This window comes from Vulpes lagopus, chromosome 13 (genome assembly GCF_018345385.1).
Source record: "Vulpes lagopus strain Blue_001 chromosome 13, ASM1834538v1, whole genome shotgun sequence".
Taxonomy (NCBI): Eukaryota; Metazoa; Chordata; class Mammalia; order Carnivora; family Canidae; genus Vulpes; species Vulpes lagopus.
In genome coordinates this window covers 3,954,579-3,979,664 of record NC_054836.1, presented here as the reverse complement: position 1 = coordinate 3,979,664, position 25,086 = coordinate 3,954,579, and the positions used below count along the sequence as shown (strand labels likewise).

The window sequence follows — 25,086 nt, the reverse complement described above, 5'->3', positions numbered from 1 at the left end:
CAAAAAAATTTTAGCTGTTTTTTCCTCCACTTTAACAGTAGTGAGAATGCTGCTTTTGTTGTTATAGATTATTCTGAACCATTGTTATCTTATGTGATTGTGTATTTTCTGACTGTAAATAACTTCAGTCTCTCTCCTTTTCTTTTCCAGATATAGCAATGATGTAACTTCTCTGCCTTTTCTGCTGGAAATCCTTACAGTGTTACCTGAAGAAGTACATAGTCGTTCGTTACGAATTGGGGCTAACCGGCGTACAGAAATTATAGAAGATTTGGCCTTCTACTCTAGTACAGTGGTATCTCTATTGGTAAGTGTGAATTACTAAGTTGTTCTGTAGAGGCAAAAAGCCTTGGTGGTTATTTTCTAACTCAGTTGCATTATTGTGAAATACAGCTTTCTTTGCAAAAATTGGCGATGATATTAGAGCATTTATAGAACACTTTACAGTTAAATACTTTCAGAAACTAGCTCAGAAACTTTTGAGCTTGTAGTAGTGCTGTAAGGGTGATGTTTCCATTTTATGAATGAGATATGAGCTTTAGACTTAGTACAATTGCTAATTCAGAATTTGAACTCAGGCTTTTCTGATTACATCTCTTGCTTTTCTACTCTTTCATGCTACAAACTAGTCGCTCTTGATGAAGGACCATGCTAAGGGAAAGTGTATAAATTTACTTAGGGAGAGGATCCTCTCTTAAAGATCAGTTGAAATTTTGATAGGGAGGTGATTCAGGACTTTGACCTTTGAATATCATAATTATAGATTAGATAATACTACACCATCTTTTTTAAAAAAGTTAAATGTGATTAGGTCCTTTTTGATTAGGTAGACATTTTAATGCTGTAGACCAGAGATGGGTAAATTTATGGGTAATCTATGAGTTAGTCACCTGCTTTTTTTATTTATGGGTAATCTATGAGTTAGTCACCTGTTTTTTGTATATAGACTTTTTTGGAAGACAAAAAATACAGTTATGTATTGTGCATATCTGTAATTTTGAGCTGAAATGGCAGAATTGAATAGTTCAGAACTACATATGGTTATAAAATCTAAAATATTTACTATTTGGCACTTTAAGGAAAATATTTGCTGGTTCTTGAACTTTGATGGTATTAAATTGTCTAGCCCGTATCTCATTATCTCATTTTTAGGTCTTTCTCGTCAGGTGAATTTTTTCAATAATGTAGTTATAGATTATTTTTCAGGAATTTGTTTCAGTACTTTTACAACATCATAGAACTTTTTATTTGAAAAGTAAATTTTTTACTTAATTGTGTTCAGATTGGTGTTAGAAATTCACTGGAAAATTATTCTTTTACATGCATTTTTCAACTTAACGTTTATTTTAAAGAAATAGTATTATTGAGAATTAGAAAATTCAGACAAATTATATTCAAACCATCTGGAGATCACATTATTAACCCTTTAGTACATATCCACTATGAACATACGACAAATTTTTTAACTATAAGTGAAATTATATTTTGCCTATCCTCCTATAGCCTGCTTTCTCAGTTATCCAACTTCATCTTTCATTTCAGTAAATTTTTATATCATCTAATAAATACCCAGACCATGTTCACATTTACCACGTTCAATCCTAAAATATTCTTTACAGCATTTTTCTAAATCAATATCCAGTCTAGAACCATGCCTGTGTCAGTTTATTATGATTCCTAATCACAGTTCTGCTTCCCCTTCTTTTTCTTTTCTTTTTTGAGATTTTTTAAAAATTCATTTATTCATGAGAGACACACAGAGAGGCAGAAACATAGGCAGAGGGAGAAGCAGGCTTCCTTGCAGGGAGTCTGATTGGTACTTGATCCCAGGACGGGATCACAACCTGAGGTCAAAGAAAGACGTTCAGTCACTGAGCCACCCAGGTGCCCCTCTTCCCCTTCCTTTTCAAAACACAACTGATTTCAAGGAGATTGGACCGGTTATTTATATTATAGACTACCTTGCCTTTTGGATTTTTCTGGTTGCCTTGTCTTTGTTTCATTTAGTTTGTTTTTCTGTTCTCTGTATTCCCTTAATTGGAAGTTGTATCTAAAACAGCCCTTCTCAGTAGGGATTCCTCTAGAGAATTAAGCCTTAATGCCCTAAGGCATCCATTGTATGGAACAGATTCTCTCCTATGCATTAATAATGGTAGGAGCATGCTATCCATAGGATAATGGAAAAAGCAGTCACCCAAATCATTTTCTGTAAGGCTTAATTCTTTTCAAAACCATGGTTGAGAAAGACAGAAAGGCTTGATGATTGATTTTAAAAGGTTAAACATTTTGGGACTCCCAGGTGGCTCAGTGGTTGAGTGTGATGATCACAGAGTCCTGGGATTGAGTCCCGCTTTGGGCTCCCTGCATGGAGCCTGCTTCTCCCTCTGCCTGTGTCTCTGCCTCTCTCTCTCTCTCTGTGACTATCATAAATAAAAATAAAAAAAATAAAAAAATAAAATAAAATAAAATTTCCTGTTTGCTAAATAAGGTTTTGTTTTAAATCTGCCTCAAGTGTTATTTTTTTCTGACATTTTCTTATGGAATATCATGACTCGGGATTTTCACTGATGTAGGGTCTCATCTAAAATCATTCTTTTGGTGCTTAAAATGTCATAACTTTGGCCACTGGAGCATTTCTTTCCTTTCTAACAAAAAAAGATGACTGATACTCCCCTTGTTACCTCTTTGCTCTAGATCTGGAATACTTGGTTCCTATTAGTATCAGTCTGGATCTAGTCAGAAGAGAGAAACTATATAGTAGTGTGTGAGAATGTTCATTCATTCATTCAAAGATTGTATTTATTCATGAAAGACACAGAGAGGCAGAAACATAGGCAGAGGGAGAGAAGCAGGCTCCTTGATGTGAGACTGGATCACAGGACCCCAGGATCACTACCTGAGCCGAAGGTAGACGCTCAACCTCTGAGCCACTCAGGCATCCTGGGAATGAGAGGCCCAAATTGTCCAGGTGAATAGGTTTGTCTTCCAGTTTATTGGAATCATGTTTGTATTTCCGGGTAGAAGCATTTCTTCCTTGGGGACCAAAATCTCCAAACCAACAAAGGTAAAGTTGCTCATTACTGTACTTCCCTTACTCTGATATGAGTTCCTTGATTAGATAGGATGCCATGGTGGTTGGATATGACATTCTGTGAGTCTGTGAATGATAGAAGCACTGACAGAAGCACTGCAAGCAGGGAAAGCAAATCCATATCCAGGATGTGAGTCTCTCTCTTCCTGTGAGTGTTGTCCTTCCAGACAGATGTCTGCTTCTTTTGTGATAGAAGTCCAGTGTAATCAATCAGCCTGGTTCCCATGGTAGATGGTGCCATTTTAGGCTGCTGTTGGCAGATATGACACTCATCAGTAGTTTTAACTTAGTGGAAGTCCATGTTAATCCTAGTGTAGCATCCATCATTCTGTAATCCAGGCTTGGTTTTTCTTCTTTAGTCATTTAGGTCTTAAGGAACATGCCAAGAGGCAGGAGACAACGGGCATGAATTGAGGAACATGAGCCAGTGCAAGAATAGTTGATGTCAAAGGAATCTGACCTATCTGCTCATGCAACTTTCTTATATCTTTTTGAAGTCAATCTCTTATATTCCATTTCTCTTTGATAACAGGTTGCTGTTATGTATGTATCGCCATGTTTAGTTAGTTCAGATAATACTCATTTCATGATGAGAAGCTCAGGCCACGTGATCACCTGATGTTCTGTGGATAGATGTTTGGTTTCTTTTTTTTTTTTTAATTTTTATTTATTTATGATAGTCACAGAGAGAGAGAGAGAGAGAGAGGCGCAGAGACACAGGCAGAGGGAGAAGCAGGCTCCATGCACCGGGAGCCTGATGTGGGACTCGATCCCGGGTCTTCAGGATCGCGCCCTGGGCCAAAGGCAGGCGCCAAACCGCTGCGCCACCCAGGGATCCCAGATGTTTGGTTTCTACCAAGGTTCAGTAGTAAGCCAGAAACTGTTTCTCAAAAGAATAATTACCTGTAGAAGAAGATATAGATTTGCTCCCAAGTCCTAGATATTTGCACTATGATTTGTACTTCCCACAGGTGCCATATATTCATTAAATCCAGAATCTCTAAGAAGTACACTCATATCAATGAGTTTGGCTCAAGTTAGTAGTATATTCCAGCCTCCCTTCATCTAATACCCTTAGAATCATTCCCACGTATGTTCCTCAGGTTTCTTCAGGTATATGTTAGCAAAGTTGTACAGTTTTTTTGTTATTTCCTCTTGTATTTATATACCTGTCTCCCAGAACATGCTAAGATTTGACCATAGTTATGGGTGACACAAGAAATGGTTGTGGTAGGTCTTGAGGAGAATGGGCATCCCCTTTGAAAGGCACCTGAAATGAGGCTATTACAGAGCTTTCAAACTAGTCTAGTTTGAACTAGAAGGCTAGTATTCTCAGACACTAGAAGGCAGACTACACCTGCTGTTAAGGGATACTCAGTAATTTGGGAGTTCAAGATTATCCATTTCATTAGGGTCCAACCAGATGTCTGTAGTCCAAGTTTCAGAATTCCATGCTTTACAATTTAACTTATTTTCACATGAGAAATTTGGTGAGATTGTGAATTCAGCTGTTTATAATTCAGTAAACCACACTATTATGTGTGTGTATATCAGCCCTGGAGCTACACAAAATAAGAGCCTCATACTGAGTGGTTGTGGAAGCTTTGATTCTCAGACAATGATTTAAATTGAGTTAAGGGACCTGAGCTTGTTTTATTTTTGTAAGCATTCATATGAAGTCAAAAGAATCCAGTCAACACTGCGGTTCTTATAGTCATCATTATTGGCACAGTGGTCAAGTGCATCCGCCACTTGGACTCCCAAGGCATATGCTTGACTTAATACTTCTTCATAATTGACAACAGGCAATAGCTTGGTTTGTTATAATGAAATCTGAAAAATTTGTCCCTGTAGTACTTAATAAGGTCTATAATTCTGTCATGTAACTTGTCATGCTATAGAACCCAGAAAACGAAATGTCCAGAATTGCCAGGAAAAATAGGTTGGCTGTAATATCAGGTACCAGAGGCCTCTTAAATCTTTTTCATGGCTTTCCCCATTCCTCTTATTCATTCTGTTCCATCCCATTTTGTCAGTACGACACTTTTGTGGTCCATTAGAATGGAGCCATTTCTAAACATTGTGTTGAACTTTTAAACACTTTAAATATTATTCTTCTTGCCCTTAGAGTTGAACTGAGCCTGACCTCTAATATATTTTAATTTTCTTCCCTTCATTTGTTCTTCGTTTTGTTAATCCAAGGTTAATTCTTACTTACCTCTGCTGCATTTTTACTGGTGAGCTTTTCTGGCATTTATGTTTCAGCTTTGAGGCCTTGCTTTAAGAGAGAGAATTCTTAATAATACAGTTCTTAAAGAGGAAGCCAAGGTAACCCTTTCTAAGTTCTGAAGCTTTATGGTGTGTACTTGATTCAATCAGTGATTTTTTTTTTCTCTTCAACTAGATTTAGATGTAGCATTTTTCCAAAATTCTGTTCTTAAGTTTGAGTCAGAAGTTAGAATATACAGTCAGGTCCTTCCATTTGTAAATATCATGTCTTAGTAAATTGAAATGTCATTCAAGAAGTATAAAGGCCAAACAATTGTGTAATGATTTTACCTTCAAAGATTCAAATGTGTGTGTGGTTGCCATGAACTTGCTTGAAACATTCTTATTTTTCTTTTTTCATTTCAATTCCATTCAGTACAATTACTAATTGAGAAGAATGTAATTATAATTGTCTGATACAGCAATAATAGGAGGAACCTGGCTACCAAAAAGTACAAGAGTCAACGTTTAAATAATTATGGGATTCTGTATCCCACCATATGCAACCTAAACCCCATGGCAGTTCTGTTATTTCTGATCATTGCTTATAAAAGTTAAATTTTTTTTTTTTTAAATTTATTTATGATAGTCACAGAGAGAGAGAGAGGCAGAGACACAGGCAGAGGGAGAAGCAGGCTCCATGCACCGGGAGCCCGACGCGGGATTCGATCCCGGGTCTCCAGGATCGCGCCCTGGGCCAAAGGCAGGCGCCAAACCGCTGCGCCACCCAGGGATCCCTAAAAGTTAAATTTTTAAAAGAATCCAAACAAAGTTGCACTACACTTTACTTTGGAAAAAATATACATCACAAAAACAGTTTGCAAAGAGAAACTGGTTTTATTTTATTTTATTTTATTATTTTTTAAAGATTTTATTTATTTATTTATTCATGAGAGACCAGAGAGAGGCAGAGACATGCAGAGGGAGAAGCAGGCTCCTCACAGGGAGCCCAATGTGGGATTTGATCCTGGGATCACACCCTGAGCTGAATGAAGGCAGATGCTCAATCGCTGAGCCACCCAGGCATCCTGAGAAACAGTGGTTTTAGTCTGACTTTCCCTTTTATCTCTTTTATCAACCAACCATATTTATAGTAGTGTCTTTTTTTGTGGAATGGTGTATTTACTGGAGTAATCAAGTGTAGCTGAAACATCAGCTTTTCATAGTAGGACTAGCTTACTTTTATAAAATCAACTGTGTAGATGAGTATTATTTTAAGATAATTTTTTGATAAGATTATGTTAATGCAGAAGAGGGATCTAAGAAACTATTATTTCTGAAACAGAACTATCTTTGGACAAGTTTTAATCTTGGTGTATCTCAGCTTCCCAGTTGAGAAAGCAGAGATAGTACCTGGCTGTAGTGTTAGTTGAGATTAATAAATTAAGGGCATTGAGAGCAGCATCTGACACTTTCAAAGCGCTTTTAACTGTTGGCTTTTAATATTATTATCCTTCTCAATATTATATCTGTAAGATGATTTTAATAATGGTTTAAAGATAAAGTTTGCCATTATTTAACTTTTTTTCCTTCTTTTCAGATGACCTGTGTAGAAAAAGCAGGAACAGATGAGAAAATGCTTATGAAGGTCTTTCGCTGTTTGGGAAGTTGGTTTAACTTAGGAGTTTTGGACAGTAACTTCATGGCTAACAATAAGTTACTAGCACTCCTTTTTGAGGTTTTGGTAAGTAATGGGTTTGTTTATGAAAGTATTTTTACCACATAGTCACAGTAGTAACCAACCTTCTGGAACATAGCAGTGTTTTCAGATTTCTGTACAGTGATTAGAAGATGTATAATAAGAAAGCAGTGTCTCTCTCTTGCTTGTTACCAAGTACCAAAGGTATTGAAGGGGGCAGCCCAGGTGGCTCAGCGGTTTAGCGCTGCCTTCAGCCCAGGGTGTGATCTGGGAGACACGGGATCAAGTCCCACTTCACACTCCCCGAATGGAGCCTGCTTCTCCTTCTGCCTGTGTCTCTGCCTCTCTCTCTGTGTGTCTCTCATGAATAAATAAATAAAATCTTAAAAAAAAAAAAGTATTGAAGGTATTAGTACTAATACTCAGAACAGAATGTAGTTAGGTTTAATAGGAAAGCAGTTTTACATGTAGATCAGTGGTTTACATATTAAACTCCAAGTAACAAAAAACCATTGGTCTCTTTTTTTCTTGTTTTGTCCCCTTTTCCTGGATGCTGTCCTTCCATAAAATCATATTAGTTTGGAAGCTCTGTGTGTACTGGTTGTGTGCTAGTGCACTATTATTTAGAAGGTGGTAGGGGCACCTCGGTGGTTCAGTCAGTTAAGCATTTGCCTTCAGCTTGAATCATTATCCTGGAGTCCTGAGAACGAGTCCTATGTCGGGCTCCCTGCTAAGTGGGGAATCTGCCTCTTCCTCTCCCTCTTCCTGTGCTTGTTCCCTGCTCTTTCTCTCTCTCACTCAGTCAAATAAATAAATAAATAAAATCTTAAAAAAAGAAGAAGATGATAGCATGATAATGGATTGATACCACTGTGAATTAAAGGAAAGGAAAGCACATTCTCCAAAAAGACATTTTTGGTATTCTGTTGTTAGTGTATTTATGCTGTGTTTTTTCAGGAGCGGGAGCTTAGACTCAGGAAAGTTAGGATGCTGCTAATAATTATTTTGCTAGTCACTGTCTTTGTCTCCATTTCTATTGATGCCCTACCTCAGTAATGATAATTTTGATTCTCATCTCACTAAATTGTATAAAGAGTAGTCAGTATAAATAAATTAAAATCCTACTTTTGTTTAAAAGTTTATGAATATGAGGGACACCTGGGTGGTGAGGTCAGTTGAGTGGCCAACTCTTGGATTTAGCTCAGGTCATGATCTCAAGGTCATGAGATTGGAGCCCTTCGTTGGGCTCCCTGCTCAGTGGGGTATCTACTTGAGATTCTCTCTCTCTCTCCCTCTGTCCCTCTCACTCATGCACACTCTCTCAAATAAATCTTTTTAAAAAATTTAGTATAATTGATTACATATGAAGGGAGGGCAGTTTAGAATACACATCAAACTCAAGACCTTGGTTACTTCTGGGAATTAAGATTGGGGTAAGGAGCAAGCTAAGTAGTGTGCCAGGATTATATTCTTCGCTGATCCAGTGTGTCAAGACCCCTTTGCCATTTAAAAGAAGGATAATTTTAGAGTCAGTGTCAAATATATTCTCATTCTTACATTCATTCAGTGGTTCAGAGTCATGCCATTAGTTTGGTTTATGTGCAGACCACAACTTTATTATAGTGGTGTAATAAACTGTAATAAACTTTTCTCCCACAGTTCTTTTTTTTAAGCTTTTACAAATATAATGCTGGAGATATGTATATATATATACAACACACACAAAATATATATATATATACGCAAAAGGATAAATTTGAGCGTTTAACTTTTAAATCATATAATAACAATAAATATTTTTGAATTTACCTCTCAACCTAAGAATAACCTAATGAATAATTTGCATCTATCTTGTGTGTTCTCCCAACCCTCACTGTATTGCTCCTTCCCCACCCTGGAGATTCTAAATGTCCTTGTTTTTTATTATTCACAAAAGACTAATATGCTTTCACTAAATTTACCCATCCTCTCAACTGTACTCTTCTAAAAAGAAGCCCTAGAGGAACCTTCTGATCTGTTCTAATTTGTACCAATTACTCTTTAGATCTTCTCCTCAGCTTCTGTTCTGGAACTTCTCTTTACTATGCTTTTGGATTGGATTGTGTTTTGAACCTTTTTAGACCTTCCTTAGAAAGATATGTGGGAAGTAAACTTTGAGCTTTCGCATTCCTGAGAAATACTTTTATTTTACTTTCATTCTTGATTGGTGGTTTAACTAATTCTAGGTTTAATATTCTTTTCCCTCAGGATTTCTAAGGCCTTTCTTTTGTTTTTGTTTTTGTTTTTTTTTTTAAATATCTGCCGTACAGTCTGCTTTTTATTTATTTTTTTTTAATTTATTTATGATAGTCACACAGAGAGAGAGAGAGGCAGAGACACAGGCAGAGGGAGAAGCAGGCTCCATGCACCGGGAGCCCGACGTGGGATTCGATCCCGGGTCTCCAGGATCGCGCCCTGGGCCAAAGGCAGGCGCCAAACCGCTGCGCCACCCAGGGATCCCCTAAGGCCTTTCTTTTGTATATACTGGCAGGCATCATTGCTAGAAGAAACTAAATAGCTGATTTTTTTGCTCCTATCAAAGTTACCCTCTCTCATCCCCAGAAGTTTTAGAAACCTTTGTTGAACCTTGGTATTCTGAAATATGGGCCCTTTCATTTTATTTTCTTATATTTTTAAAGATTTTATTTATTTATTTTAGAGGAGTGGGGAGTGTTTGCAAGTGAGGGGAGGAGCAGAAGGGGAGAGAATAGGAAAGAATTCCAAGCAGACTTGGCTCTGAGTACAGGATCCAACGTGGGGCTCAGTCCCACAACCCATGAGGTCATGACCTGATCTGAAACCAAGAGTCGGCTGCCTAACCTACTGAGCCACCCAGATGCTCTGAATCCTTTCTTTTTAAAATAGTACTTGAATATAAGAAAAAGGATGGAAAAGATTTCCACAGACTAAAACGGGGTAGAGAACACATGGCATTACATTAGGGGCAGCTGTATGGGTGGGGGGAAACATGGAACTTTAGAAGTCATGTGACTGTGATTGAGGTATGAAAAGGCTGTATATGTTTGGCATATAGAGAAATAGAAATAGGACAGGGAAGATTGATGAATATTGTCTGGTTGAAGGTCATGACTGTTAGGCTGTTATGCATTTATTTATTTATTTTTAAGACGTTATTTATTTATTCATGAGAGACACACACACAGAGAGAGAGAGAGGCAGAGACACAGGCAGAGGGAGAAGCAGGCTCCCTGCAGGGAGCCCGATGTGGGACCCGAACTTGGGTCTCCAGGATCACACCCTGGGTCAAAGACAGGTGCTAAACCACTGAGCCACCCAGGGATCCTGCTGTTATGCATTTAAAGTATACTTCAGAAACAAGCTATAATTATTTTGCTAGTACTTGGATTATAGCTTAATGATCATGTCTTTTCTGTTCCTGCTATCTCCCAGCAACAGGATAAGACTTCATCCAACCTACACGAAGCTGCTTCAGATTGTGTGTGCTCAGCTCTCTATGCCATTGAGAATGTGGAGACTAACTTGCCATTAGCCATGCAACTTTTTCAAGGAGTCCTAACATTGGAGACTGCTTATCATATGGCCGTGGCACGTGAAGATTTAGACAAGTGAGTGATTATTTCAGGCAGTAGCCCTAGGTTCCATCCTTTGTGATTCTTTATGACTCCTTGTAAATATAGACACCTCATCCTAAAAATGCTCTGCTATTCTCTACTGAACCTAGACTGGCAAATTAGATGCAGAAGGAAAGGTTGGAATCATAGAAAGTAGTAGTAAATTTTTCCACTCACAGAGCATAAGGCTCTAAGATTTAGGAATGAACTTTGGAATATCGAGTGTGATTTGATAAGGATTTTATTCAAATGTTTTAGTAATTGAGAATTTAAACTGACTTATGAGTCATATGCTTATGTGTATAAAAATACACAATAAGGAAAAGTGGCTGTTGTAGAGATTTTGATACAGGATAGCTAATAATCACTATGTGTCCCTTTGAGGATCCTTTTACTGATTTAATTAACTGTTTGTAAGTATGTACATATAATATACAGATTTCTGACTTAGTGCTGTCACTACTCTTTCATCTACAGAGTTTTGAATTACTGCCGTATTTTCACTGAACTATGTGAAACTTTTCTTGAAAAAATTGTTTGTACTCCAGGCCAAGGTCTTGGTGACCTCCGAACTCTGGAACTGCTGCTTATTTGTGCAGGACATCCTCAGTATGAGGTAGTGTTTATATCATCTAAGCCCATTATTCGCCAAGTTGTATGTTGTATATTACCTATATTTCATTGCCACCCGCCAAGCTTTTTATTTTTGGGAAATTATAGTCTTGTTTTTGGTTAATGTGACGTGGTAGTTTCCTCTGTGTTGGAATTTTTTCTTTTTAAATTATATTTGAGTTTGAATCTTTTTCTGTTTTCTTATGTGGTTAGTTGGGCTGACTGCTGTAGGAAGAAAGCTTACTGCCTTTTTACTGAGCCCCCTCTTTAGGTCCAGTTGTTCTTTTTAGAGCTTTACTGCTAAAAACAAAACAAAACCACAAAATCTTAACTGCACAAGTCTTAACATCCAAAATTTTTTTTCCAAATTGTGGTTGGGAGGGACACTGGGTGGCTCAGCTCAGTAGTTGAGCGTCTGCCTTTGGCTCAGGTTATGATCCCCGGGTCCCTGGGATTGAGTCCCACATCAGGCTTTCTAGGGAGCCTGCTTCTCCCTCTGCCTATGTCTCTGCCTCTCTCTCTGTCTCTCTCATGAATAAATAAATAAAATGCTTAAGAAAAAAATTGTGGGTGGGAATGAGAAAGGGATTGAAAGGATTTAAAAGTCTACTCCATTCCAAAATCCCTATAGTACTCTGCTTCTTAAAAAGAGTTGACTAGATTTTTAAAAATCTTGTTTATTCAAGAAGTTTTACCTCCTCTTAATAGTATAAGTGAGAAAGAACTTCCAATTTGGGTATTATTTTAGATAGGTCTATTTTGGACCCTTGATCGATAAAGGATAGTAAGGGCATCCTTAAGAGCACAGTTGTGTGATTCTCATTTCTTTTTCTTTTATTCATAAAAAATGTTTGATTTGATCTTTTGAGGATACCTAGATTTAGATGAAACACAAAACATTTCCGGGAGGAAGTATAGCACCACGTAATAATTATCACTCCTTTAAATAGTGCTATAAGTAAGATAAGCTGTGGATAAAGTCCTGGACTTTTTCTTCCCTTTCAGTCCCACTTAGGAAAGTTGATGAGTAACAATGACATAAGATTAGCATGTTCAGGGATTTGCAGATGTTTTGCCTATTAAGAGGTGTTTTACTCTCAAATATGAAATGATTTTTAGATTTGAAAAAAAAATACTTTTAAAGAGACTTCCATTTCTGTATCAATTTCTCTAAATTCAGAATCCATAATACTTTTGGAGAAGTTATCAGCTAAAGAGGGACTGTACCCCCACTCATCCTAAATGGAGTTTTGAGGCCTATCATGGGAAGATACTTTGGGAGGATAATAATAAATCTGCTGGAGAACATGTGGCTTCTGAACTGGTTTTACTCATACTATTTTAGATTATATCTTTCCTGTGTAGTTCTAGTAATAAAACTGTCTTCATATTCCATTCCTTTTCTGATTCAAATAAACTTTCTTTTTTTTTTCTCTCTTTTAATTTGACAGGTAGTAGAAATTTCCTTTAACTTTTGGTACCGACTAGGGGAGCATTTATACAAAACTAATGATGAAGTTATTCATGGAATCTTCAAAGCTTACATTCAGAGGCTGCTTCATGCCTTGGCTCGACACTGCCAGCTAGAACCAGACCATGTAAGTTCCCTTCTCCACTTCTTCAGATCTTAATTTCCTACTCTTTTCAGTGCTAATTTAAACATGAACTAAAAAGATAAGAAAATAAAGCTAATGGAATGTACAGATTTTCTGTCACTCTATAGCTTATACTAATGGAATCCATAACAGTGTAACGAAGAGTGAGTATAAGGCTTATATAGAAAGAAGTCAGTTTTGCTGAGCCAGTAATTATTCTCCTGGGAATTTACCTTAAATAATTCTGCTGAAAGAAAAAAAGTGGCTGTTTTATATATATAAAGCATTTTCTGTAAAGTAAAAAAATGATAAATTCATGTACAACAATATAGGAAGCTACATAAATTATGATGTAGCAACTTGATGGATCATTATGCAAGAGTTAAAATAGTGACTATTGAAATGGTAATTGGGTCCACCTGGGTGGCTCAGTGGTTGAGCGTCTGCCTTTGGCTCAGGTTGTGATCCTGGGGTCCTGGGACTGGTCCAGCATTGGGTTCCCTGCATGGAGCCCGCTTCTCCCTCTGCCTATGTCTCTCCCTCTTTCTCTGTGTCTCTCATGAATAAATAAAATCTTAAAAAAAAAAAAAAAAAAGGTAATTGGTTTGCTAAATGAAAAAGAATGTAAAATTCTTTACAGAATGTAAAAGTTTATAGGCTGTATTTTTTTTTAAAGGTATTTTTTTATTTATTTATGATAGTCACAGAGAGAGAGAGAGAGAGAGAGGCAGAGACACAGGCAGAGGGAGAAGCAGGCTCCATGCACCGGGAGCCCGATGTGGGACTCGATCCCGGGTCTCCAGGATCGCGCCCTGGGCCAAAGGCAGGCGCTAAACCGCTGCGCCACCCAGGGATCCCTATAGGCTGTATTTTTAATAGTATAACGTAATTGGATTAAAACTAAAACAGAAGTGAAGTATTTGTGTGAGGATGTGGTGAATTATACATATGATCACATAATACACATTTTTCTTTATATTTTTACTGATTTTTTAACTTATGAGAAAATATAGAAATAATCTTCTTGCTTAGAAGAATATATACTAGAAATACTATAAAATAGTTGGAAAACTCTTTAACCTCCATTCTTTGCTCAGTCTCTTAAATCTTAACAGCATTTATTTATTTCATCCTTTTGGTTGGTTGGTGAGTTGGTTAAATTGCTGTTCTTTAACCTAGGACTTGAAGAGAGTTTTTTCTCATTGCTCACAATTAAATCTGACATGAAAACTATAACTGTGTTTGTTCTCTTCATTTTAATGTTAACATTTTTGTTTGAGTCATGGTATTTTGCATCTTCAAAGAATCTTAGTGATGATCTAGTCTAGTGGTTTTCAACATTTCTGTTTTGTTTAACTGAGGAATTCTATCTTCAACTACATCTTATGTGAAAGCCTGATATGTAAATAAAAGCAAGGCCTCTTTTTAAAAAATTTAAATCCAATTAATTAACGTATAATGTATTACTGGTTTCAGAGGTCAGGGCAGAGAGCCATCAGTCTTATATTAACACCCAGTGCTCATTATTTTTTTTTTTTAATTTTTATTTATTTATGATAGTCACACACACACAGAGAGAGAGAGGCAGAGACATAGGCAGAGGGAGAAGCAGGCTCCATGCACCGGGAGCCCGATGTGGGATTCGATCCTGGGTCTCCAGGATCGCGCCCTGGGCCAAAGGCAGGCGCTAAACCGCTGCGCCACCCAGGGTTCCCCCAGTGCTCATTATATCACATGTGCTAAATGTCTGTTATCCAGTTACCCCATCCCCCCACCTGTGATTACAAGTCTCCTTACGGTTTGTCTTGCTCTCTGATTTCGTCTTGTTTTATTTTTTTCCTCTCTTCCCCTATGATCCTATGTTTTGTTTTAATTGGCCCTACTTGTTTGATCCCCTTCTTCCCTTTTGCTAGTTCCTTGGCACCATTTCCCTTGGGGTAATTCCTTATACTTGTGGAATATATAGTGCTTTATAATTTGTGGAGTGCTTTATAATTCCTTACCTCAAGATAGCCATTATTTCTTCCTCATTCTCTGACTTTAATTGCTTCATCTTAAAGTAAGGAGGTTGGATGAGATCAGCAATTCTCAATAGTATTGTTTTTTTTTTCCAGATAGTCATGGATAAAGCTTATTATACATGCCCTTAACCATCTCACAGCTGGAAGCATGAAATATAAATGATCTCTATTTTTTAATGAAAATTTTCAAATATTTGGCAAAGGTCAAAATTTTATAGTGACTACCTATATACCTACTACCTAAACTCTGCTAAAACTTGTTTTATGTTTTATTATATATCTCTATATATTATTTATATAGAATTCTTTTTAAAGTCTAAAATTCTATTCTGCATCCAGTTGTGATAATGACTGATTCTGGTAAAACTTGAACAATGAAGCTTCAGAGGCTTATTCAGTACTAAAAATAAGATAAACATATAAATTACCACCTCTTCCAGGTCACTTGCTTGTTTTTTCAACAACAGCAAGATGTGGCTTGGAAATGGGGAAAGGGAGAAGAGTTTCTCATAGTAAGGGTAGAGGATAAGTTGTACTGACTTGTTGACATACTGTATAGTAAAATACCCCTGATTAGGCAACTTATCTCTTGTTCATTGGGACTGAATTGCTTAGTGGCTTTTTCTTTATTCTTAATTTTTTTTTTTTTTAAGATTGATTTATTTATTCATGAGAGAGAAAAGGCAGAGACGTGGGCAGAGGGAGAAGTAGGCTCCTCGCAGGGAGCCTGATGCAGGACTCCATCCTGGATCCCGGGATCATGTCCTGAGCCAAAGGCAGACACTCAACCGCTGAGCAATCCAGGTGTCCCTATTCTTGGTTTTATAGAGGTCAGTAAAACCTTACTGATAAGTTTAAAAGAAATGTTATCTGACTTGAAATTTCAGGAGGGGGTTCCTGAGGAGACTGATGACTTTGGAGAGTTTCGGATGAGGGTATCAGATCTGGTGAAAGACTTGATTTTCTTGATTGGGTCTATGGAGTGTTTTGCTCAGGTAAGTCCATTTGGAGATTTTTACTGGTTTTACAGATCACTTTAGTTATGTTCACTTCTGTATTTTCTGTAAATGTTCCACCTTATTCTTCAATTTTAATGGCTAAATAGGACAGTAGATATGCAAGTGCCTAGCACACTGCCTGGCATATAGTAGCTTTGTTTGTTTAGTTTCTTAGAAGCCAATTGCAGTCTGTGGCTGGTTCAGTTATGGTTTATTCTTGCTATTGAAAGCTGTTTTACTTTGTTCAGTCAGAATGGAAAATCATAGATAAACCTTAAGGCCCCAAGATATTTATAGGGAAGTTGGACCTAGCCAGGAAAGATTGGCAAGTTTTTCTGCTTTATTAATTATGTACCAACTCCTGGCAACTCTTTTAGTTATTTGGCATTTCCTTTGTCCATACTTATGGTTAGATTCCTGTGCAGTTTCATCCCAGAGGTGACTATACTAGAGTAGAAGATTCATAGTCCTGTGAATTTCCTGACAGTGAGTAACATTTTACCTCATAAGGTTGCAATCATCACCATTCCACATCACTTAACATTAGCATATTTTCAGGCAGTTTTCATATTGCTAGATTGTGCTCTAAGTTCTGAAATACTAGTTTTGATGTCAGGAATACTGAACTAACCTTTATTTTATTTTTTTGGTAACCCAGCCATTTTGTGTATTTTGGGGCATAATCTGATTTAGAAAGCGTTAATAAAATTAAACTTTTTCTTTATAACAAGCAAAGTGTGTTTTTTGATCTAATTACAAAGAGTTGGAGATTCTTAACAGATTCAGTGAGATCACCAGATCACAGGCAGATGACCTTTGTTTACACTTCAGCTCTTCTGTCATTCACTGTGTGGCTTTGAGCAAGTTACTTGTTTTTCAGATCTCAGTGTACAAATTTACATAAAGTATCAGTGTTGTCCAAGGTGTATTCTGTGGAACACTAGTCCTATGAGATGTTTTTTTTGGGGGGGAATCCTCAATTAAAATTAAGAAATGACTTAGACAATATATTAAAGGCTCAGTGAAGTCCTACAGCAAGAGAATTATTTAATTTTATCTTACTTAGCAATGTTTGTTATTTGACTACAGAAATCTTATTTAGACTAACACCCAGTCACATCCCAGAGGTGGATATACCTGGACTAGAACATCTCTGAGTATTCTGCTTGGTCTCTTTTCTTCTTCCCCTTGCTTGGATATGGTATTCTAAATAGCTGCTTTTTAAGAATTTAATATCTACTACTAGTGTTGTTGCAGATAAGTATTTAAAACAATAGAAATGTAAAATCAGTACATATTTAAAAAGTTTACATTGTATCTCAATCTTATGTGTATTTATGTGTTTATTATTGTAGGGATCAGGAAAAGACACTCATATAATCATATGTTTTGCTTTTCCATAATCCTCATTTTGTGGGGGCAGATGATACTTTGATATACTCTTGGGGAATCTAACTGGGTTTGTTTCAGATATTAAAATAGTAGTTACTTATAGTTAGTGAAGATGTGAAAAATGAAAATAATATTCTTCCTTGGCTCTGAGAGATAGATTTAGAAACAAAGGGCTGGATTTATTTGAACTAACAGGATTTTTTTGTTTTGTTTGTTTTGGAATTCTATTCTGTTGTCCTTTTAATGGATCCATAATCCACCTCTTCTTCTCTAGTTATATTCTACTCTGAAAGAAGGCAACCCACCCTGGGAGGTGACAGAAGCGGTTCTCTTTATCATGGCTGCTATAGCAAAGAGTGTTGATCCGTGAGTGTCTAATAAGTCTTTTGCTGGGAACTCTAAATATGAAAGGAAGGAAAATTACATCATTTTTCCTCATATGGTATATGTTTGGAAACTCTTAAAACGTCTTACATCTGTAATACTGCCTAGTCTTCTGACTTCTAGAGTCTGTTCCAGAGTAGCATGCATTGCTGATATCCATTTTTTAAACTATATTTCCATGAATTAAAATTATGTTGTTCTTGATGCTAAGAAGGTAATGCTGATTTATCTTTCGAACTGAGGCTCCCCTGTGAAAGTTGATACAATAAAAAATTTGTTAGGCTGTTAAATTGTTGGTACTTGCTTAAAAGCAGTTGAATAGGCACTAATTAGCTCTCATCTCCTTTGGACCTTGGTAAGTTATCCTTACAAATATTTCATTATATTGTTCTCCTTTTCATCTGCCTTAGAGAATAATTTGTGTGAGTTTGAGAGGCAAGAGAGGCACCATTTCGCCCTAAAAGAGTAGCAAAATCTAAGGGGCAATTATTAGTTTTGTTATTGCCATGGGAAATTTTAAGTTATTAGAATTTGATTTCTACTTGAATAGCATAGAAATTCTATTTATGATTTTAACATGAATTCCTAAAGACAGAATTTTCTTTGTGATGTGAATTTATAAATTGATGCTAATATCTATCAAGTTTTCCTGTTGTGATCAGATACCTGCAATCGAGCCTTATCCCATGCCTTGGTTGGAGAGATAGTTAAGGTATCTATTTATGAAAAGTTTAGTGCTTTCTTAGCTGCCTTTCAGGGTTTAGTCAATGAAGTCTTACATGTTTCTAATCCAGTAAATACTCAAGGAGATAGAGTAGGGTTTTTTTCTCCATTAAAATGCACTGGTCCTGAATTACAGATCATACTGTTTGCTCTTAAATTTGTTTTGGTATCTTTTGGAACCTTCAGTGATAGTCTGAAGATTATTAAAATCACTAATATTCTAACTGATACGTGTTGGTGTGAAAAGAGGTGGGTAGAGAGTCTCAAAAATTAGTGCTCTCAGGAAACAAGGCATAAGCGAGAAATTTTATGTTGTTTTTTGTTTATCCACATTTCAGGCAAACTGTGTGATTACAATTTTTTAGTGTATACAAAGGACTTAGACTTAGTTTATCAACACAGAGTGCTTTTGCTCTAATCCAGGACATTATTTGGATTTTAAACATCTTTTGTTTCTGGATTATATCCTACCACTGTGGGGTGGGAGGAAATAAAGAATTTCAGCCAGTATTCTTGTGGAGTGGAAAAAGATAAGAAAAGGGGAAAAATAAATTCATGGAGCCATGGAGAGTATTTGGTTAGCTTTAATTATCCCTTATGTTCCAAGTCGCACATTTATCTATTTCTGCAGCTTGTTTTCTTGTTCCTTTAGTTAGTGAGCTGGCCCAGCCATACTTACCTGTTCTTAAAGTTTCCAGTGTCCAGCTATAAGAAATCTTTGGAGAAGAACTAATAGCAAGTGGTCTATTCATTCATTCATTTAGCCATTCAGTAATATTTATTGAGTGCCCACTATGTGCCAGGCACTGTTCTAGGTACTGCAGTTATAAGAATAACTAAAATGGATTCTTTAAGAGAAGACATTCATCCACAGTAAATACCTGCCTCTCCAATTTGAAGAGCCTTATTTCATAGCAGGATGTGTCTTTAGATACTTTACTGGCATTTAGAAGATTAAGGAGCAGTATGCTCCTCCTGAAACAATATCTTCTATTTCTGTCTTTTTGCCTCTTTTTGAATATTTAAAAAACTTTCATACCAAATATTAAGCACTTTCATCCAAATGGTTATATGTTTAGAAAAAAGCCCTTTAGCAATGATTTATCTCATTGCAGCCTGTTATTAGGCCAGAATCTAACCTTTGAAATCAGTAACTATGAATACTTGCTTTTTGTACTCAGGGAGAACAATCCAACACTTGTGGAGGTCCTAGAAGGAGTTGTCCGTCTTCCAGAGACTGTACATACAGCTGTGCGATATACCAGCATTGAATTGGTTGGAGAGATGAGCGAAGTGGTTGATCGAAATCCTCAATTTCTTGGTATGTGTGAACTTACTCCTCTGCAGCTACTGTGTCTGATTTTTCTGATTTTGTTCTTCCTCTCTTACTTTTGCTCTTGTCTTGCTTTCTATTTTTATTTGTAGGTAGAATGTTTCTAGACACTAAGAGTAAATATTATGAGATTGCTTAGTTGACACAACATTTATAATCCATACTTTGGAGAAAGAATCTTTGAAAGATTAGATTTTTAGATAGGGAAACAGTTTGCTTCTAGTAGTCTGCTTTGGCATGAACATTTCTGTCTGTTAGTCTTTGGCACATGGTTGAGCTAATCAGATTTGCCTGTAGTTCTAACTTTTTTTTTTTTGTAGTTCTAACAGTCTTAAAAGGCTAAAGCAAAGGAAAGGTTTTTTAAATTTTATTTTTATTATTTTTTTTTTTTAAGATTTTTTATTTATTTAATCATGAGAGACAGAGAGAGAGAGAGAGAGAGAGAGAGGCAGAGGCACAGGCAGAGGGAGAAGCAGGCTCCATGCGGGAGAGCCTGACGTGGTGCTCGATCCTGGGTCTCCAGTATCACGCCCTGGGATGAAAGTGGCGCTAAAGTGCTGAACCACTGGGGCTCCCCAAAGGTTTTTTTTACAGTGTTAAATACATGGTCCTTTTAAAAATCAAGAATTATCATTTGAAACAAAATAAGTTCAGATTAAAATGAAGAATGTTGAATTATATAACCTCTAGATGCACTTATTGGCCTGAAAAAAATGAATATTATAGTAGAAATCATTTATCCCTCTCATTTTGCAAATAAACAAATTCAAAAAGACTAAATAATTTATCTTGGATAATATTAAGCCCCCCTGCTATTCAGGAGTGATATATTCTGAGAATTTTAAGAACCCCCAAACTTGTGAATATCATTAATTATATTATTAAGTTTGATGTATTTTCTTTGCTTATATTACCACCTTTTAGAAAAAAACTCTAGTAGAGTTAACATACAGTGTTATATTAGTTGTACAAAGTAGTGATTAACAGTTCTCTGCATTACTTGGTGCTCATCAAGATACATGTACTCTTAATCTCCTTCACCTATTTCACCCATCCCTCTACCCACGCCACTTCTGGTGACCATCAGTTTGCTCTCTGTAGTTAAGAGTCTGGTTTTGGTTGTTTTGTTTTTTCTTTGTTTTTTCTCTTAAATATATGGAACTTAAATTCCTTATATGAGTGAAATTATATGGTATTTTTCTTCTCTGACTGATTCACTTTACTTAGCATTATACTCTCTAGATCCATACATGTTGTTGCATGTGGCAAGACTTTATTCATTTATGGCTGAGTAATATTTGTGCGCGCGCGTGTGTGTGTATACCCCCTTTTTTTATCCATTCATCTGTCGATGGACATTTGGGTTGCTTCCATAATTTGGCTATTATAAATAATGCTGCATTAAACAGGGGTGCATATATCTCTTTGAATTAGTGTTTTCATATTCTTTGAGTGAATAAGCAGTAGTGGAATTACTGAATTACACATTTATTACCACCTTTCAGCTTGATTTTATTTTATATATACTTCTTTATTGTTTGAAACTCTTGCTTAAGAAGTGATGTTTCTTTTTTCTTATTTCTGTATACAGAGCATATGACAGACATGCTCACATTATAGCTGAAACCTTTTCAAATTCAACATATTTAAATTTTAAAAAATACCTATTTTCTAATTCTTTTTTTTTAAGATTTTATTTATTTATTCATTAGGGACACAGAGAGAGAGAGAGGCAGAGACATAGGCAGGGGGAGAAGCAGGCTCCCCTCAGGGAGCCCGATGTGGGACTCGATCCCTGAACTCCAGGATCATGCCCTGAGATGAAAGCAGAGCTTAACTGCTGAGCCATCCAGGCATCCCAGCCTATTTTCTTTCTTTTTTTTTTTTTTCCAGCCTATTTTCTAATAGGCTTTCTAATAGATTAGATTTCTCCACATCTATTACCTGTCTCAACATTTGGCTTGCTTTTCTGAATGATTTTTCCACAAGAAACAAAGTGGGTTTGTTTGTTAAGATTTATCATTCACTATCACCTTGTATTATTTTATTCAAATAAACTTCAACACTGTGACAGATTGCTTCATGTTCATATTTACTTTAGAATAGTTAAAACACACAGGATGCCTGAGTGGCTCAGTGGTTGAACGAATGCCTTTGGCTCAGGTTGTGATCCCAGGCTCCTTGCAGGGAATCTTCTCCCTCTGCCTATGTCTCTGTCTCTCTCTGTGTCTCTCAGGAATAAATAAAATCTAAAACATTAAAAAAAAAAAGGCTAGTTAAAACAATAAATATTCCATTTGAGAATCACAACAAGCCTGCAGTATTATAGTTGCCTATACTTTGTTTTTCTGATTCTTAGGCTTAAAAGTTTTTAGTCGTCTTTTGTGGAGGGGGCAGGGGGGTTGGTGCATCATATCAGTCATTAGACTGGAAATGAAGATAATGTTTAAATGTGCTTTAAGATACTATTATTTTGATTCCTTTTATGGTTTGGTATGAAGTTAGAGTATAAAGTACTCACAAAGTGATTTTTAGTCATATGTGATTTTCCCATAGAAAATCATTCTGAGGGATCCCTGGGTGGCGCAGCGGTTTGGCGCCTGCCTTTGGCCCAGGGCGCGATCCTGGAGGCCCGGGATCGAATCCCACATCAGGCTCCCGGTGCATGGAGCCTGCTTCTCCCTCTGCCTATGTCTCTGCCTCTCTCTCTCTGTGACTATCATAATTAAATAAAAAAAAAGAAAAAAAGAAAAAAAGAAAATCATTCTGAGGGCATCTGGGTGGCTCAGTTGGTTAAGTGTATGCCTTCAGCTCAGGTCACAATCCCAAAGTCCTGGGATCAATCCCTGCATCTGGCTCCCTGCTCAGTGGGGAGTGTGCTTCTCCCTCTAACCTCTATCCCTACCCCTCTTCTCGTGTGCTCTCTGTCTCTCTCTCTCTCTCTTTCTCTCTCAGATAAATAAAAACTTAAAAAACATTGTGATTTTTACAAAGTAAGGTAAAAGATAATATAATTTTTTTTATAGAAATTCACCTTTATAATTAGTTTCTCTAGCACAATTATATTTGCCACAAAGTAAAACAATTTTTCCAGAAGTGCTAAAGCTCAATCTATGTGTTTTTAAAGCCTTTTCTGACTATAAGGAAGGAAGTATAGGGGTGCCTGAGTGGCTCAGACGGTTAAGCGTCTGCCTTCAGCTCAGGTAATAATCCCAAGGTTCTGGGTTCAAGCCCCACATCAGGCTCCTTGCTCAGCAGAGAGCATGCTTCTGCCTTTGCACGCTGTTCCCCCTGCTTGTGCACACACTCTGACAAATAAATAAAATCTTTAAAAAAAAAAAAAAAAGGAAGCAAGTATAAAAGTGTCCACTTTAGAGAATCGTCATTGTCTTGATTAACATAGACTGTTTTTACATAGTGACTCATCTCTGAGTATAAATAATGGTAGCTCTCTGAGCTTCATATTCTTTTTTATATTGCCGTATTCTTAATACTTGTATGGTGTTATCCACCAGTGGTTTTTAAATTGTACTGTGTGAAGGCCTGGCCATGAGGAAAGAATTAGAAAGTGAATAGCTAGGACCCAAGGCTCCCTTACACTATGTCAGTGAGATCGGCTCCTTTTGTATGTCTTATATATTGGAGTTTGAACACATTTCGTTTTCTAAGATGGTTCTTTGCTTAAAAGGGGGGAAGGGGGCAGGGATATAAACCTCTGTTCTAAGAAATTAGAAGTTTTCCTTGAGTTTCAGATATGTAATCTCTATTGTGTGGTTTCTTTGTTAGATCCTGTGTTGGGCTATTTGATGAAGGGCCTGTGTGAAAAGCCTCTGGCTTCTGCTGCAGCCAAAGCCATTCATAACATTTGCTCTGTCTGCCGAGACCACATGGCTCAGCACTTTAATGGACTCCTGGAGATTGCCCGTTCCCTTGATTCCTTCATGTTGTCTCCAGAAGCTGCTGTGGGCTTGCTAAAAGGTACTTACTTCAGATGATAACCAATAACATCTCTAAGTCACTTCTGGGGATTATCTTCTACTAGTGACATCCCAGGTTTTCAGTTGCAGCATGCTTAGTGATGGACAGTTAGCCATTCCACTCAGGAGGGTGTTGATTATATATAGATGCATTCTTTAGAATATTTTAAGGCTATATAACTAATTCACACTGCTTACAGTGTGTGTAGCACAGACCTAGAACCTAGATTTTGGGTTGGCAATGACACATTTGAACTAAACATAGTTCCTTTTTGAGTTGGGGGAAGAATAAAAAAGACCAAATAGCATTGCCATACCAAAGCAGTAGTTGGAAATGTAAAGATAGTGTGTGATCAGTCCTGTCAGTAGAAACTTGGTCTCTTACTGGTCTTTAACCATTATGCATCAGCTTTACATTCAGTGATTGCCTGTCTAGAGGCAAGGAGCCAGAGTGATGATGAAGTTCAGAGGAAGAGGAACTAGAGATATTAAAGCTAGGGAAGAAAAGACAGAAGAGACTTTAAGCATGGTGGCTATTTTTAAATATTTGAAAGATTGTCCTATAAAAGAGGGAAAAGTTTATTTTATGAATAGGAGTTAGTTTTTGACATGTACTGGCTCTTAGAAAGAAAACACTTGAAGCTAAACTCTGAAAATAGATTGGGGTGCCCTGTGAAGTAGTGAAATCCTATAGCTGATAAATAGAGGGAATTGAGGGTATATCAAATAAAAGATTGGGTAATACAACCTGTGTGGCATTATTTAAGCCTCTGTGAGTAAAAAACAAGTTAGTCTTGGCTAAGTTGGATGACCTTGTCTGTGAACTAACTGTTCTTTCTTATATTTATGACCAAGTTCCTTTCCAGCTAGTATATTTGCATTTTCCAAGACAGATTTTCTTTTTATAGCATGGCTTTTTGTTGTTGTTGTTTCCCTTCATAAGCATAGATAATAAGGCATTGAAACAGAATCAAATATTCTTACTACTTAACTACTGAATTAAAAGGAAAAATCCTATTTAAGTTAAATTCCTCCCTCTGATTTTAAATAGATCTAACTCATCCATGACTTATAGATTACCAGGAGAAATCATTTAGTTTTTTAATTCACATTTGAAGACTTATGAATTGATAACTGTTCTGTTGAATGAAATTTTGGGAGATTAGAAAAATCATAGTCCTGGATTTTTTTTTTTTTTTTTTTTTTTACCTTGGAAAGGAACTAGGCTAATATGTAATTCTTTGGCTCTAAGGGGAGATGATTTAGCATTTGATGAGGATTGTGACAAGAGGAAGGGTGAGTGAGAAGGGTTTGGGCCTTCTGTTCCCATTTTAAGCTAGGTACTTTTTTTTTTAACCTATTGGCATTCCAACTTAAGATTTTATTTAATAAAAAAAAAAAGATTTTATTTAATAAAAAAA

The 25,086-nt window shown here is 36.6% G+C and overlaps 1 protein-coding gene across 2 annotated transcripts in view; it reads left to right on the top strand.

Annotated features, from left to right (window-relative positions):
* The window catches only part of TNPO3 (transportin 3), an 83,168-nt gene that overhangs the window by 30,772 nt on the left and 27,310 nt on the right, over positions 1–25,086 (top strand). For both annotated transcript variants that reach the window (XM_041727756.1, XM_041727757.1), the window contains 9 exons: positions 151–307; positions 6,900–7,043; positions 10,449–10,624; positions 11,108–11,246; positions 12,694–12,840; positions 15,746–15,853; positions 17,523–17,614; positions 19,537–19,676; positions 23,475–23,666. In XM_041727756.1, coding sequence (XP_041583690.1) covers positions 151–307; positions 6,900–7,043; positions 10,449–10,624; positions 11,108–11,246; positions 12,694–12,840; positions 15,746–15,853; positions 17,523–17,614; positions 19,537–19,676; positions 23,475–23,666 — 1,295 coding nt within the window. The remainder of the gene's footprint in view (positions 1–150; positions 308–6,899; positions 7,044–10,448; positions 10,625–11,107; positions 11,247–12,693; positions 12,841–15,745; positions 15,854–17,522; positions 17,615–19,536; positions 19,677–23,474; positions 23,667–25,086) is intronic.